At 39.4% G+C, this 15,767-nt stretch overlaps 1 protein-coding gene across 2 annotated transcripts in view; it reads left to right on the plus strand.

Annotated features, from left to right (window-relative positions):
- EPB41L5 (erythrocyte membrane protein band 4.1 like 5) overlaps nucleotides 1-15,767 on the plus strand; it is a 163,459-nt gene that overhangs the window by 12,970 nt on the left and 134,722 nt on the right. For both annotated transcript variants that reach the window (XM_049773146.1, XM_049773145.1), the window contains exon 2: nucleotides 7,148-7,335. In XM_049773146.1, the coding sequence (XP_049629103.1) occupies nucleotides 7,156-7,335 (180 nt within the window). In that variant the 5' untranslated portion in view covers nucleotides 7,148-7,155. The remainder of the gene's footprint in view (nucleotides 1-7,147; nucleotides 7,336-15,767) is intronic.

Genomic DNA, 15,767 nt, shown 5'->3' on the forward strand with positions numbered 1-15,767 from the left:
CAGAAGCCTCTCAGCTTAATATAGTCCCATTTGTGAATCTCTGCTTCGACTTGTTTGGAGAGTGCTATTTCTTTCTGGAAGATGCCTTTAGTTTCAATGTCCTGGAGTGTTTTACCTATGTGTTGTTCTATATAATTTATGGATTCAGGTCTGATATCAAGGTATTCAATTCATTTGCATTTGACCTTGGTGCACGGTGTTAGCTGGCGATCTGAGTTTGTTTTTGCAAGTGGCTGACCAGTTGTGCCAGCACCACTTGTTGAAGAGGCTTTCCTTGCTCCATTTTGCATTTCTTGTCCCTTTATCAGAGAGTAATTGATTGTATATCTGAGTATTCTCTGAATAGTCTATTCCATTGATCTGAGGGTCTGTCTTTATTCCAATACCATGCTGTTTTATTTTTTTTGTTTTTGTTTTTCGGGCCACACCCATTTGATGCTCAGGGGTTACTCCTGGCTAAGAAATTGCCCCTGGTTTGGGGGGGACCATAGGGACGCCGGGGGATCGAACCGCAGTCCTTCCTTGGCTAGCACTTGCAAGGCAGACACCTTACCTCTAGTGCCACCTCGCCAGCCTCTACCATGCTTTTTTAATAACTATTGCTTTGTAATACAATTTAAAGCTGGGTTAGGCAATACCTCCCATATTTCTTTTCCCCAGGGTTGCTCTAGCTATTCTTGGGTGTTTATTGTTACAGATGAATTTCAGGACTGTTAGATCCACTTCTTTGACGAATGTTATTGGTATCCTTAGAGGGATTAAAACATTAAATCTGTACAATGCCTTGGGGAGTATTGCCATTTTAATTATGTTAATCCTACCAATCCATGAGCAGGGATTATGACTCCATTTCCGTGTATCCTCTTTTATTTCTTGAAGCAGGGTTTTGTAGTTTTCTTTGTATAAATCCTTCACTTCTTTAGTTAAGTTGACTCCAAGATATTTGAGTTTGTGTGGTATTAATGTAAATGGGATTGTTTTTTTGATATGCATTTCTTCTCTATCATTATTGGTGTGTAAGAAGGCCATTGATTTTTGTGTGTTAATTTTCTAGACTGCCACTTTGCTATATGAATATATTGTTTCTAGAAGTTTTTTGGTAGAGTCTTTAGGGTTTTCTAAATATAGTATCATGCTATCTGCAAACAATGAGAGCTTGACTTCTTCCTTTTTTATCTGGATGCCCTTGATATCTTTTTCTTGCCTAATTGCTATGGCAAGAACTTCCAGCACTATGTTGAATAGTAGTGGTGAGAGAGGGCAGCCTTGTCTTGTATACCGGATTTTAGAGGAAAGGCTTTTAGTTTCTCTCCATTGAGAATAATATTTGCCATTGGCTTGTGATAGATTGCTTCTATTATATTGAGAAAAGTTCCTTTAATTCCCATCTTGATAAGAGTTTTTATCAAGAATGGGTGTTGAACCTTATCAAATGCTTTCTCTGCATCTATTGATTTGATCAATGGTTTTTCTTTTTCTTGATATGGTGTATTATGTTAATTGATTTACATATATTAAACCATCTATGCATTTCTGGGATGAAATCTACTTGGTCCTGGTAAATGACCTTCTTGATGAGGCATTGGATCCTATTTGCTAGAATTTTGTTGAGGATCTTTGCATCTGTATTCATCAGGGATATTGGTCTGTAGTTTTCTTTTATTGCCGCATCTGTCTGTTTTTGGTGTCAAGGTGATGTTAGCTTTGTAAAAACTGGGAATGTTCCTGATTCTTCAATTTCATGAAAGAGCCTGAAGAGGATTAGTAGAAGTCCCTCTTGAAAGGTTTGAAAGAATTCATTAGTGAATCCATCTTGGCCTGAGCTTTTTTTTGGGAGTGGGGGGGGACTCTTGATGACCATTTTAATTTCCTCAGTAGTGACGTGTCTATTTAGGTATGCAAGGTCATCCTGGCTTAATTGTGGAAGATTGTAAGAGTCCAAGAATTTATCCATTTCCTCCAGGTTTTCATGTTTCGTGGCATAGAGTTTCTCAAAGTAGTCTCTGATTACCCTTTGAATATCTGCAGTATCTGTGATGATCTCTCCCTTTTCATTCCTAATCCTGTGTATTAGATATCTCTCTCTCTCTCTCTCTCTCTCTGAATTTTGCTAGTGCTATATTGATCTTGTTTATATTTTCAAAGAACCAACTTTTGCTTTCGTTGATCTTTCAAATTTTATTTTTTTGATTTCCATTTCATTGATATCTGTTCTAAGCCTTGCTATTCCCTTCTACCTACCTAATGTTGGTTCCTTTGTGGGTCATTTTCTAGTTATAAAAGCTGTGTCATTAAGCTTTTTATATAGGCCCCTTCTTCCTTTCTGATGTGTGATTACAAGGCTGTACATTTTCCTCTTAGTACTGCTTTTGTTGTGTCCCATAAATTCTGACAATTTGTGTCTTCATTGTCATTTGTTTCCAGGAATTTTTTGACTTCCTTTTTGATTTCATCTCTGACCCACTGGTTGTTCAGTAGTGAACTGTTTAGTTTCCAGGTGTTAAATTTTTTTGTGTGTGTTTCTTTGTAGTTCACATCTAATTTCAGTGCGTTGTAATCAGTGAAGGTAGTTTGTACAGTTTCTATCCTTTTCATTTTATGGAGATATGTTTTATGGGCCAGCATGTGATCTATCCTGGAGAATGACCCATGTGCATTGGAGAAGAATGTGTATCCAGTTTTCTGGGGATGGAGTGCCCTATATATATCTACTAGTCTGCTTTCTTCCATTCCTCTTTTTTTTAATATTTTTTTTATTTAAACACCTTGGTTACAAACATGATTGTAGTTGGGTTTCAGTCATATAAGATGACACCTCACCCCTCATCATCACCAGTGTAACATTCCCATCACCAATGACCCAAATATCCCTCCTCCCCTCCCCGCCCCTACCAGTACTCTAGGCAGGCTTTCTATTTCCCTCATATATTCTCATTGTTAGGATAGTTCGCAATGTAGTTATTTCTCTAACTAAACTCATCACTCTTTGTGGTGAGGTTCATGAGGTCGGCTGTAACATTCAGCCCTCCTCTCTTTTGTCTCTGAAAATTGTTGAGAAATGTCTTTTATTTTTCTTAAAACCCATAGATGAGTGAGACCATTTTCTGTCTTTCTCGTTCTCTCTGACTTATTTCACTCAGCATAATAGATTCCACGTACATCCATGTATAGGAAAATTTCATGACTTCATCTCTCCTGACGGCTGCATAATATTCCATTGTGTATTCCATCTCTTCTTTTCAGAGCTAATATATTCTTGTTGGGTTTCAACCTGGTTGACAGGTCTACTTTTAATTGGAGTGTTTTTGTTTTGTTTGGTTTGGTTTTTGTTATGGTTTTTGAGGCCATACCTGGAGGCACTCAAGGATTACTCCTGGCTCTGCACTCAAAATTTGCGCCTGGCAGGCTCGGGGGACCACATGGGATGCTGGGAATTGAACCCGGGTTTGTCCCAGGTTGGCCACTTTCAAGGCAAAGGCCTTACTGCTATGCTATCATTCTGGCCCCATAATTAAAGTGTATTTTAAGTACCATAATATAGTGCAGCTTTTCTATATATATCTTATTTTTTCTATTTGTTGATAAGAATTAACTTTAAAAAATAATCATACAGGGCCGGAGAGATAGCATGGAGGTAAGGCATTTGCCTTGCATGCATAAGGACAGTGATTCTAATCCCGGCATCCCATATGGTCCACCAAGCCTACCAGGAGTGATTTCTGAGCATGGAGCCAGGAGTAACCCCTGAGTGCTGCTGGGTATGACCCAAACACCAAAAAAAAAAAAAAAAAAAAAAAAAAAAATCATACATTTGATTTGATTTGTATTTATATCTATCTCCTTTTTTTTCTTTTTAGAAAAGGAAAAAAACAAGTAGAGGCATGTGACCCCAGTAAGAAAGTAAACTAACAAGGTGAATCCTAGAACTACCCCAGTTAAGAGGCACACTGTAAAACTCAGAGCAGAGAACAGAATGCAAAGGAAAAGTCTAGCTGAGTTAATGAATTGTGATAACTGGAATTCAGAGGCAGTGAGGTGACTGGGGATTCAAAAGGAGAGGCAGAGGGAAAGGGAGAGGCAGAAGCAGAGGAAGAGAGCAGGAAAAGGAGAGGAAGACAAAGGCTATATCTTCTTTTGGTTGTTATTTTTAAATAGTTTTTCTTTGTTGTTGTTGTTATTTTTAAATAGTTTTTCTTTGTGGGGGGGCACATCTGGTGACGCTCAGGGTTACTCCTGGCTGTGCACTTAGAAATTGCTCCTGGCTTGGGGGGACCATATGAGATGCCAGGGGATCGAATCGTGGTCTGTCCTAGGCTAGCGCAGGCAAGGCAGATGCCTTACTACTTGTGCCACCATTCTGACCCCTTAAATAGTTTTTTTTATATCTGAAACTATTTGCTAAATAATAGACTTAGCTAAAGTTTAATTTTCCTGACTCTTATTTTACCTAATCAAAATAAGACAATACTTTTGGAGCTTTTTTTGGAACCCTAGTAAAACTATTAAACTTTTTTTTGTATACTTGATAGTGACATATAGTAGAGTATCTGTTCCAAGTAGAATTTGTATCTTTAAATAATTAAAAAATGTATATTAAAATCAGAACAGTAGAGCTGTAAATTATTTTTTAGATTTAGAGAAGTAAGATGATAGAATTAGCTTAGTTTATCAGAGAATGTTTCTCAAGGGATATTGGTGGAGTTAAAAGGATAAGTAGGGATTTTCTGACAGAAGACTTTAGAATTCTAGGATAACAAGTATGACCTCTCACTGGCAGCTGAAGTGAGACTCATTTACAAGGGGCAAAAGGGAAGTGATTCTCCAATATAAAAGATCTGTGGAGAGAAAGAAATTGGGGCCAGATTTTGTGAGAGAGCTTTGTAAACTGAAGAGTGACCTAAAATTATAGTTATTTCCTTAGGATTTAAGCAGATGAATCGAAAAATTCAGCATTGCCAGCTTACCTAATTATGTAGCTATATCCATACTTATAAAATCCACAATATTTAGGGGGGGAGTGGGAAAAAATCCACAATATTTAATTTATAATTTAATTCTTTTTATTTATACATTAGCTTGTATTTTGTTTAGTGATTTTTCTTGGGGGGGGTGTCAGGGGTTACTTTTGGCTCTAGGCTCAGAAATTCATCCTGGCAGGCTCAGGGGACCATATGGGATGCCGGAATTCGAACCACCGTCCTTCTGCATGCAAGGCAAATGCCCTACCTCCATGCTATCTCTCCGGCTCCTAAATTAGCTTGTATTTTGATCATTTTTATAAATGTCACTAGTTGAATTTTGTATTCTGAAGCTTTTTGTTTTGTTTTGTTTTGTTTTTGGGCCACACTCAGCAGTGCTCAGGGGTTACTCCTGGCTGTCTGCTCAGAAATAGCTCCTGGCAGGCACGGGGGACCATATGGGACACCAGGATTCGAACCAACCACCTTTGGTCCTGGATCGGCTGCTTGCAAGGCAAACACCGCTGTGCTATCTCTCCGGGCCCTGAAGCTTTTTTTTGAAAACAATTCTCTCTTGAATTCTATTCCCTCCACCAAGCAGCCACATACATTTCCACGTTTTATTTTTTTTTTCTCATCCTGCCCCTCTACATTTTAGTTTTTAAATTTTATTAATTTATTTTTCGGTTTGGGGCCACTTCTGGTTGTGCTAATGACTTGCCACAGGTTTTATGCTTAGGGATCATTCCTGACAGTGCTGGGGAACCATGTGTGGTGTTGATTAAGCCAGGGTTTGCCTATTGAAAGCTAGCGACTTAACTGCTTGTACTGTCTCTCACACCAATACGTGTGTGCGTGCGCGCACGTGCATCTGTGTTAGAATTATTTATTGAATTTGAGTTAGCAAGATAAGAAATTAACTTTCTCTGTCTTCATTTGTACATTTCTCACACTTCATGGTTATATGAGTTAGATTAATTAGTGATTATAATGTTATGACAAAATTATTAGCTGGGTCTTTGTGGGGCACACCCAGTGTGTTAGTGTGTTAGTGTGTTAGTGTAAGTCCTTGCTCTGCTCTCTGGGATCATTCTTGGCTGTGCTCTGAAGACCATAGAGGATGCTGGGGTTTGAATCCCGTCTGCCATGGGTAAGGCAATTACTTAGGGAACTCCTTTCCCTGAGAGTCCTTGACATGTTCCCAGAAATGCCTGGTCCATAGCACTTTTAGGAATCACCACTACTGAGCTCCAAGCCAGGAATAGTCCCAAAGTAGCCCTTGATTTGACACAAAAACTAAAACCAGAAAAAGGAAATCCTTAGTATTGTTATGATCATGAATGAATATCTTAATATCTTAATTATTTTATAAATTGATATAAAATCTGGGGCCGGAGAGATAGCATGGAGGTAAGGCATTTGCCTTGCATGCATAAGGACGGTGGTTCAAATCCTGGCATCCCATATGGTCCCTCGAGCCTGCCAGGAGTGATTTCTGAGCATAGAGCCAGGAGTAACCCCTGAGCACTGCAGGGTGTGACCCCCCCAAAAGGATATAAAATTTATTGCCCAAGGGGCCGGAGAGATAGCATGGAGGTAGGGGGTTTGCCTTGCATGCAGGAGGACGATGGTTTGAATCCCTGCATCCCATATGGTCTCCCGAGCCTGCCAGGAGCGATTTCTGAGCATAGATCCAGGAGGAAACCCTGAGTGCTGCTGGATGTGACCCAAAAACCAAAAAAGAAAAAAAAAATTTATTGCCCAAAGGCTTGAAGAGCTTCACAAATGATTGCCTTCTGCACCTGATGAGCTTCTTATGCAATAATTAAATAAGTTAACAAATGCTCTAAGCTAGAGCTCACTTAATTTAAGGATATTTACTAAATTTTGGGGCTTTTTTTATGGGTCACACCCGTGACGTTCGGGTTATTCCTGGGAGATCGAACTGAAGTCTGTCCTAGGTCAGCTGCTTGCAAGGCAAATGCCCTACCGCTGCGTCACTGCTCTGGCCCCTATTTATTAAATTTTTGAACTATAGGAGCTAGTTTCTTTTTATTTTAAATTTTCCCAAATATACTTGATCAGGAAGTTATTTTAATAGCGTTTCTACTAATACCTGTAGCATTTTCTAAATAGCACTATTTGAAAATTGTGGGAATTTTCTGATGAAATTTTTTCTATCTTTTTAGTGGCAAAGATGCTGCGTTTCTTCCGTAGAACTCTTGGGCGACGGTCTATGCGTAAACATGCTGAGAAGGAACGTCTTCGGGAAGCTCAAAGAGCTTCTACTCACATTCCAGCAGCTGGAGATGCAAAGTCTATCATCACATGTCGTGTGTCCCTTCTGGATGGAACAGATGTCAGTGTGGACTTGCCGGTATGTAATTCTTGCTAACCTGTAAATTCTGAGGGGATTATCTTCATTTGCTCTTTCTATGGTAATGGTGACTGCTAACTTCCTGTGGAAGTAGAATGGAGGTTAGTATGGCTCAGACATTTTATCACTCATATAGGATGAGATAATCTGAGGGATCTGAAATGATAGTATTTCTCTGAAATCAGTAATTGATACTAAGCCTTTTTAATCTGAGGCTCCCAAATTTATTTGGCCTACCCCTCCCTTTTCAGAAGACATAGCACCCCACTCCCCAAGAAATCTACTTTCTTAAAACTAACAGATAATGCACTCCCCAGTTTTGCTGACCTGAATCATCTTTTCAGCACCACCCCTACCCCCTGTCCCCTCGGGGATGGTATCATCCACTTTGGGAAACATGGATTTAAATGATCAGGCACTTTTGACATGAGACTTTAGTTTTCTTGTTGTTACTGTTTTTGTTACTGTAATAAAGCTTAGGGCTCTATACATGCAAAACATGTGTATGCCACTGAATTACATCCCTGGTTAGTTTGAGAAACTTTTGTATTGCTCATTATGATGACAGTGTCTAGTGTAATCTAGTGGTTTTCTTATCATCTTTGTTGAACAATTATTAAAGCAGTGTAAGTCTTTGAGAATGATAACAATACTTACCTGGCGAGATAGCACAAAGGACTGACACAAGACTTGCTGCTGCATAGCTTACCTCTAACACTTCTGGGATATAGGGCTGGGGGCCCCTGAATACTGGGGGGCCCTTAAATATTGCTGAGTATGACCCTTGTCCCCTGAACACTGCTGGGCTACAGCAGACTCCTAACACCAGGTCTTAACATTAAACTGCTGGCCAGATGTCTCCAGAAGAGACCTCTGAAGTCATTGGTTACTTATTTTTTTTTTTTTGTTTTTTGTTTTTTTTTGGGGGGGTCATACCTGGCAGCGCTCAGGGGCCACTCCTGACTCTACAGTTCAGAAATCGCCCCTGGCAGGCTCAGGGGACCATATAGGATACTGGGATTCTAACATCGTCCTGCAAGCAAGGCAAACACCCTAACGCTGTGCTATCTCTCCAGCCCCACTGGTTACTTTTTGGGAAGTCCTTTCCTGTCTTCCCCCAAGTATGCATACATGTATGTTGTCAGAGTTTAGTTCTTTATAGTTTACTGTATTTCAGTACATTTCCTTTCTTCAAAAATAAGTATTTCCTTTGCAATTTGGGATGTTTCTAGATTTCTTCAGTGAGAAAAACATTTTCTTCACATCTCTTAGCTCTGACTTTCTTCACATATTCACATCTCTTAGCTCTGACTTTTATATTCTTGTGCCTTCAATAAGTAGTTTGTAGGGATTTTTTTTTAATGTACTATAATCTTTATAAAGTGTTACAATTATGTTCAGACTTTAGATAGCTTTTTATTGCAGTTACCAGTACATAATTGACTCACAATGTAAAACAATACTATGTAATTTTTTTTTTTTGCTTGTTTGTTTTGGTGAAGGATGCACCTGGCAATACTTGGAGGACCATGTAATACAGGGGCTTGTAAAACAGGCACTGTAGCTCTTTGATCTATTCCCAACCCCAGTTCAGTCTATTTAGATGTTAAGTTTTTTTTTTTATAGACCTTGTTTTTGAAGCAACGGGAGTATAATTTCTTTCTGAAATGTCCTCTAACATCAAATTCTTTTTATGTCTTTTCCTGCAGTAAAATATTTACATTAAATCTTTTACACTAGTGAAATTATACTAAGCAAGTTCACAATTTGTTGTTGTAAGCAATATCTTCCTTCTTCTGTAAAAAGTCTTACAGAATCAAAGTGTATCTTTCCAAAGGGTAATAGCTTAGATGCTGCTGCAACACATAACTGAACAAATTCTGTAAGGCCTTTGATTCACTGTGAGAAATTAAGTAATTGAATGGTTTTGTGAACATTCAGATCAACTAAATAATTTACAATGTATCTTATGCATTTAAAAAAATGGAATATAGGGCCCGGGGAGATAGCACAGTGGTAGGGCATTTGCCTTGCACATAGAAGGATGGTTCAGATCTCAGTATCCCATATGGTCCCCTGAGCCTGCCAGGAGCAATTTCTGAGTGTTGCCAGGTGTAACCAAAAAAACAAAAAACAAAAAAAAAAAGAATAAAATAAAAATAAAAAATTAAAAATGATGGAATTTAATAAAATTAAAGATGTAGAATTTCCTGGGGTCAGAAGGTGAATCTCAGCAGTAGAACACTTTTGTTGCATGTGTGAGGTCCTGGGTTTAATCCCTGGCATGACTAGAAAACAACAATTTCTTGAAATGGTTTGAATTGGGTTATATAAGTATATATTATCTTTGTATGTAGACTGGATATTTTTAGGATTTTAGTTTGAGAAACTTTAAGGCATTGAAAAAGTCCCTCACCTCCCTTCCTGTTCCCTTCTCCTCTCCCCTTTTCTTCTCTCACTCTCTCCTCCTTCCCCTTCTCTTCCCTCCAGGAGTCACACTTGCTTATTTATGGTGCTCACTGGGTTAAACACTTGGTTGTGCTTATGGGGGTTTGCACACTTTAGCTTTTATGCTTGCACGCCTGCTCATCAGAGTTAGATGCAATTAGTTGTATTCAGACACATTCTGATATGCTTGATGTGTTTGTTCACCAGGGATCTAAGGGGCTTATACCTGTACTCCCGAGGAGTTGTACTTCTGCCTGCAGTGCTCGCATGTCTTTAGTTGTGGTCCCTGCTAACCTTAATAGTTACGTGTACTGTCATACCTTCCAGCACAGGATATTCACACTCTGTTGGGTTGCTTGAGAGTTGCAGAGAATAGTTGCAAAAATTGTGCTTAGTACATTTGGATAGTGCTGGGGATCAGATTCACAGTTTCGTACATGAAAATCAGTCACTTAATTTTTTTGTGGGGGGGCATACCTGGTGATGCTCAGGGGTTATTCCTGGCTATGTTCTCAGAAATTGTTCCTGACTTGGGACCACATGGATGCTGGAGATTGAACCCAGGTCTGTTCTGGGTCAGCCACGTGCAAGGCAAATGCCCTACTGCTGTGCTATATCTCCGACCCCTTACTTAATTTTTTAAAATGGTTTTTGGGACACACCCAAAAATTCAGGATTTATTACTTGCTTTATACACCTGGGGCTACTCAGCGAATGCCAAGTAAATGATGGCTGGGGATTGAATAGGTTGGCTGCATTAGAGGCCTGAAACTTACCTGCTGTATTATCTCTCCAGCCCCAGAAAGCAGCTACTTTTTGTCTGTTTGGTTTTTGGTGTGCTGCACAGGTGATGCTCAGGGATTACTCCAAGGTCTGCAGGATAATCACTCCTGGCAATTCTGGGGGACTATAATGGATGCCAGGAATTGAAATGGGTTGGCTGTTTGCTTCAAGGCAAACACCTTTCCTTCTATAATCTTTCTCCTGCTTCAGGCTTTTAATACTGAACCAGCTACCGGGCTCAACACTTTAAAGTCACTCAAATTTTCTTTTTTTAAGAACTTGTAGGGTTTGTCAAACATTCCAATATGTGATACTTTATGAAGTTAGTTTTCATAGACCTTTCTTATTTTGTGTCAAGAGTTTCATATATGGACCCGGAGAGAGCACAGCAGTGCTTGCCTTGCAAGCAGCCGATCCAGAACCTAAGGTGGTTGGTTCGAATCCTGGTGTCCCATATGGTCCCCCGTGCCTGCCAGGAGTTATTTCTGAGTAGACAGCCAGGAGTAACCCCTGAGCACCGCCGGGTGTGACCCAAAAACCGAAAAAAAAAAAAAAAAAAAAAAAAAGAGTTTCATGTATTATTTTTTTAAAGTATCATTAGATAGATGATGAAAAGCTTGAAAATGCTGTGTAAGAGACTGGAGAAAAGTCTCTTATTATCTAATATTTGAAGTATGAAGTCTTAAGTTTATTAATGGAGAGGCTGATACTTGGAAAGTAGAATTTGTAAAGGAGCTTTTTAAAGAGGTGGTGTGATATGGATAAGAAATAGCACTAGATTTTCAAGTGGGAGGACAGTTGGCTAGTGACTGGTATAGAATGGTTTCCTAGGCTTGGCATGTTTGAAAGGGTATATGTGTCTAACCAGAAAATGCTATCTAGATTCTCCTGCAGACAATTGTAATGAAAAGCTAAGAGTTTTAGATTTGATTCTCTGGAAGTAGAACAATTACCTTTTCAGCTTAGCAAGTGAAATCTTAGAGTTTGAAAGCTAACTTTTGATGTTATCGCGGACATAAAATTGGCATTGACTGTCATCTAATCTGCTTTCCTTAAGAAAAAATAGGCCAGAGGAATGTTAATTTTTTTGTTGTTTTTCCTTTATTTTGTCATTATTGATACTACATGATATTGCAATGACCACAAGTAGCACACATATATGATTGTGGTGTTTGCCAAAGCTCACACTCATTAGTTGTGATGTTCCCTCACATTCTTGTTGTGCTTGCTGTGGGCTAGTGCAGTCTCCACACAAGTTCTTCCCAGGGGTCGTCACCTTCACCTGTCTGTGGTGCTCACTCAATCTTGTCTAGTTTTACTCACTGTGGGGTCATCAGCCTTTCAGTTGTGCTACTCACATTGACCTGGCTGCAGAATGGATGGAAATTGCTTGTGACACCAAGGATCAGAGGTAGAAGTTATTTGGATCACATTTTGGTATATGTGGTGGTAACAGTAGGGATTGAACTCACTACCTTATGCTTGTAAATCAAGCATTCTAGGCCACTGAACTTTTTGTCTCTGGGCTCCCAAGAATGTTTATGTGTAGAGAAAAGAGGGTGGAGGTGAAGTAGCTCTGCAGCTTTAAAATAGTGGCTTAAGTATTGTAAACTATGATATGATAGATATCTCAGTAAAAAAATATTAATTACAAAAATTTCTCTTTTTCTGGCTTAGTTTTCGACCAGTTTAGTATTCTGGAAGATTTAGAACTGATTTTAGAAATTGAATGGACCAGGGCTGGCGAGGTGGCGCTAGAGGTAAAGTGTCTGCCTTGCAAGCGCTAGCCAAGGAAGGACCGTGGTTCGATCCCCGGGTGTCCCATATGGTCCCCCCAAGCCAGGGGCGATTTCTGAGCACTTAGCCAGGAATAACCCCTAAGCATCAAACGGGTGTGGCCCAAAAGCCAAAAAAAAAAAAAAAAAAAAAAGAAATTGAATGGACGATTTTTTATTTAGGATTAAGGTCACCAAAATATATGTATGGAATTATTTTTTATTAAATAGACTAAATTAGGGGAGGCGTGTAGGGGGAGTTATTTAGCAATCAAATCACCTGCATTGCAAGTGTGAGGTGCTAAAACCTCAAGTTCAAGTCTCTATCCTATTGTACATACCTGAAAGCTATCCTAGCAATTCTTTTGTTTGAAATACCTCATACTTTAGCAAAGTATGCGATCTGTGGTCACAAGAGCCAGGTGTGTGCAAGCAATGCAGCTAAAATGTGGGACTCCAGTTGTTGAGTGCTTCAACTGAGAAGTGTGTGAGTACCCCAGCTAGGTATGAGACCCATGATAAGTACTGCATTCAGATATACCTGAGCACTGCAGCCGAGTGAATGCAACCCCTGGTCCTGCAGAAAGAAAGGAAATATTTTTAAAAAGAATTTCACCTGTGAACTTCAAATTAATCTATGCCAGTAGTGGGAGTCATTTTCTTGCTCCATCGCTCCTTTCCTCTCAATTCAGAGAGGGTTATTTAATTATCTTTTGCTGATTTCTGGGGATGGCTCAGCTGTCAATAGAACAACTGAAAGTGTCCAAGTACTATGACAGCCAGGTGTGTGAGCACTGCTTTCAAGTGTGTGCAGAAACAACAATAACAAAAGGAGGAGAAATTAGGGGCCAGAGTGATAGCACAGTGTATAGGGCGTTTGCCTTTCACCCAACCAACCAGGGTTTGATCCTTGGAATCCCATATGCACACCCCTCCCCCAACCTGCCAGTAGTAACTTCTGAGTGAGAGCCAGGAGTAACCTTTGAGTGCCATTAGGAGTGGCCCAAAAATCAGGAAAAAAAAAAAGGAAAAATAAATATAAAGAAATTGTGGAGTTTTTGGGGTGGGGGCACACCCTGTGATGCTCAGGGCTTATATTGGGGCCCAAATGATATGTCTGGTGGGCCAGCATAAGGCAAGTGACCTACTTGCTATACTATCTCTCTGGTTTCTTTTTTGATTCTTTGGTTTTATTTTGGGGCCATACCCAGCAGCTCTCAGGTTACTCCTGACTCTATGCTCTATGCTCAGAAATCCTGGAAGGCTCCGGGGACCATATGGGATGCTGGGAATTGAACTCAGGCCTGTCCAGTATTAGCCGCATGCAAGGTATATGCCCTTATCCTGTACTGTCTCTCTGGTTTCTAAAAGTATCGTTTTAAAAACCTTCTATCCCTCCCCCCATTTCATTTTTATATTTTTAGTCAAAACCTGAGATGCTCAGAGGTTACTCTGGCTCTGCTCTCCTGGCAGTGCTGGGGGAATCATGGGGTGTGTAGAACCAAACCTGGTCAGCGTGCAAGGAAGGTGCCCTACCTGTTATACTATATCACTCTAGCCCCTTAGGTTTTATATTTAAATAGAGACGATAATGGATAAAGTTTGAAAGAGGTAGTGACAACTTTAACAGCTACTTGTTCCTTCTCCAAGAAATCTACTATGAAATGAATTCACAAAGAAAGAGCATAAAATCTGAAACATAGGACAGTTAAAAAGTGCCAAACTTGTGTTTGTCAGTATTGACATACAGAATCTGTTTGTCAGAATTGAATTTATCTGTATATTTGTGCTCCAGACACTATGTGTTGCAGAACTGAGCTGTGTGCATGAATGTATGTGCATGTACACTCCAGGTTGTTTTTCTGTTATAGTTGAGTTTGTGTGTGTGTATACCCTGGGTTGTATGTGTGCATGTTCGTGAGTTTTGATATTGTATGTGTATGTGTGAATGTGTTCAAGGTTGTGTTGTGTGTTCAGGACCTTTTGTCAAATACTAGGTTACGCTCCTGAGAAAACTGATTTTATTGAAAAGTCCAAATGCTAAATTTGTGTCAACTGAGTGAACTCTTGTAAGCATGTGACCCAAACTATAAAAAAAATAATAAATAAGAAAAGTTTGCTGAAGTGGTGGATGGAGAAAGGGAGGGAATTGTGGGTTTTTGATGGAGGAATGTCAGGTTGGTGATGAAACTTTTTCTTTTTCTTTTTTTTTTTTTTTTTTTTTTTGGTTTTTGGTTTTTGGGCCACACCCGGTAACGCTCAGGGGTTACTCCTGGCTATGCGCTCAGAAGTTGCTCCTGGTTTGGGGGACCATATGGGACACCGGGGGATCGAACCGCGGTCCGTCCAAGGCTAGCGCAGGCAAGGCAGGCGCACCTTACCTTTAGCGCCACTGCCCGGCCCCGAAACTTTTTCGTCATTGAAACATGGAGCATTGAATACTTATTACTCTTATTATTGGCAGCTTTGTAAATTATGATGATTAAATAAGAAACTAAATAAAATTTTATAAACAGAAATAAATTGTTAAAAAAATAACACCAAGCAATTAAGAAATGAACAGAGGACTTTAATAGACATTTCCCCAAAGATATATGGTTAAACAAGTATGAGAAAATAGGGAAATGCAAGTCAAAAATCACATTATTGGAATGGCTATTATTAAAAATGAGCAAAAAACTAAAGATTGGTGAAGAGGCAGAAAAATCATTTTTTTTCCCAGAAAAAAACTTAATTGTTATATCTGTATAAAATAGTTAAGTTACGGGCTGGAGAGATAGCACAGTGGTGGGGTCTTTGCCTTGCACTCGACTGACCCAGGACTGATGATGGTTTGATTCCTGGCATCCCATATGGTCCCCTGAGCCTGCCAGGAATAACCTGAGTGCCACAGAGTGTGGCTCAAAGCATTTGGAATTCCTCAAAAACATTAACATAGAAAGAATTACCATATATATCTAGAAGAATTGAAATTAGTCATTCAAATATTTACTAGTATAACACTGATCATGAAGTAGTATGATACATAATGATCATGACATAGAAGCAAACCTCTTCAAATAGATGAAGGAATCTGTAAGAATGGTGTATACAGGGCTGGAGAGATAGCTTGGAGGTAAGGGTTTGCCTTGCATGCAGAAGGTTGGTGGTTCAAATCCCGGCATTTCATATGGCCCTCTGAGTCTGCCAGGAGCGATTTCTGAGCATGGAGCCAGGAGTAACCCCTGAACACTGCCGAGTGTGACCCAAAAACCAAAAACCAAAAAAAGAATGGTGTATACATACCATAGAATGTTACTTTGTTTTGAAAAGAAATGAAATCTCTACAATATGGATAAACTTCATAAGCATACACTAAGTGAAATAAGCCAGAATACTATTTCTTTTTCTATTCCATTTTTGCTTTTGCCATTTACTTATATTTTT

The sequence above is a fragment of the Suncus etruscus genome, chromosome 5 (assembly GCF_024139225.1).
Source record: "Suncus etruscus isolate mSunEtr1 chromosome 5, mSunEtr1.pri.cur, whole genome shotgun sequence".
Taxonomy (NCBI): Eukaryota; Metazoa; Chordata; class Mammalia; order Eulipotyphla; family Soricidae; genus Suncus; species Suncus etruscus.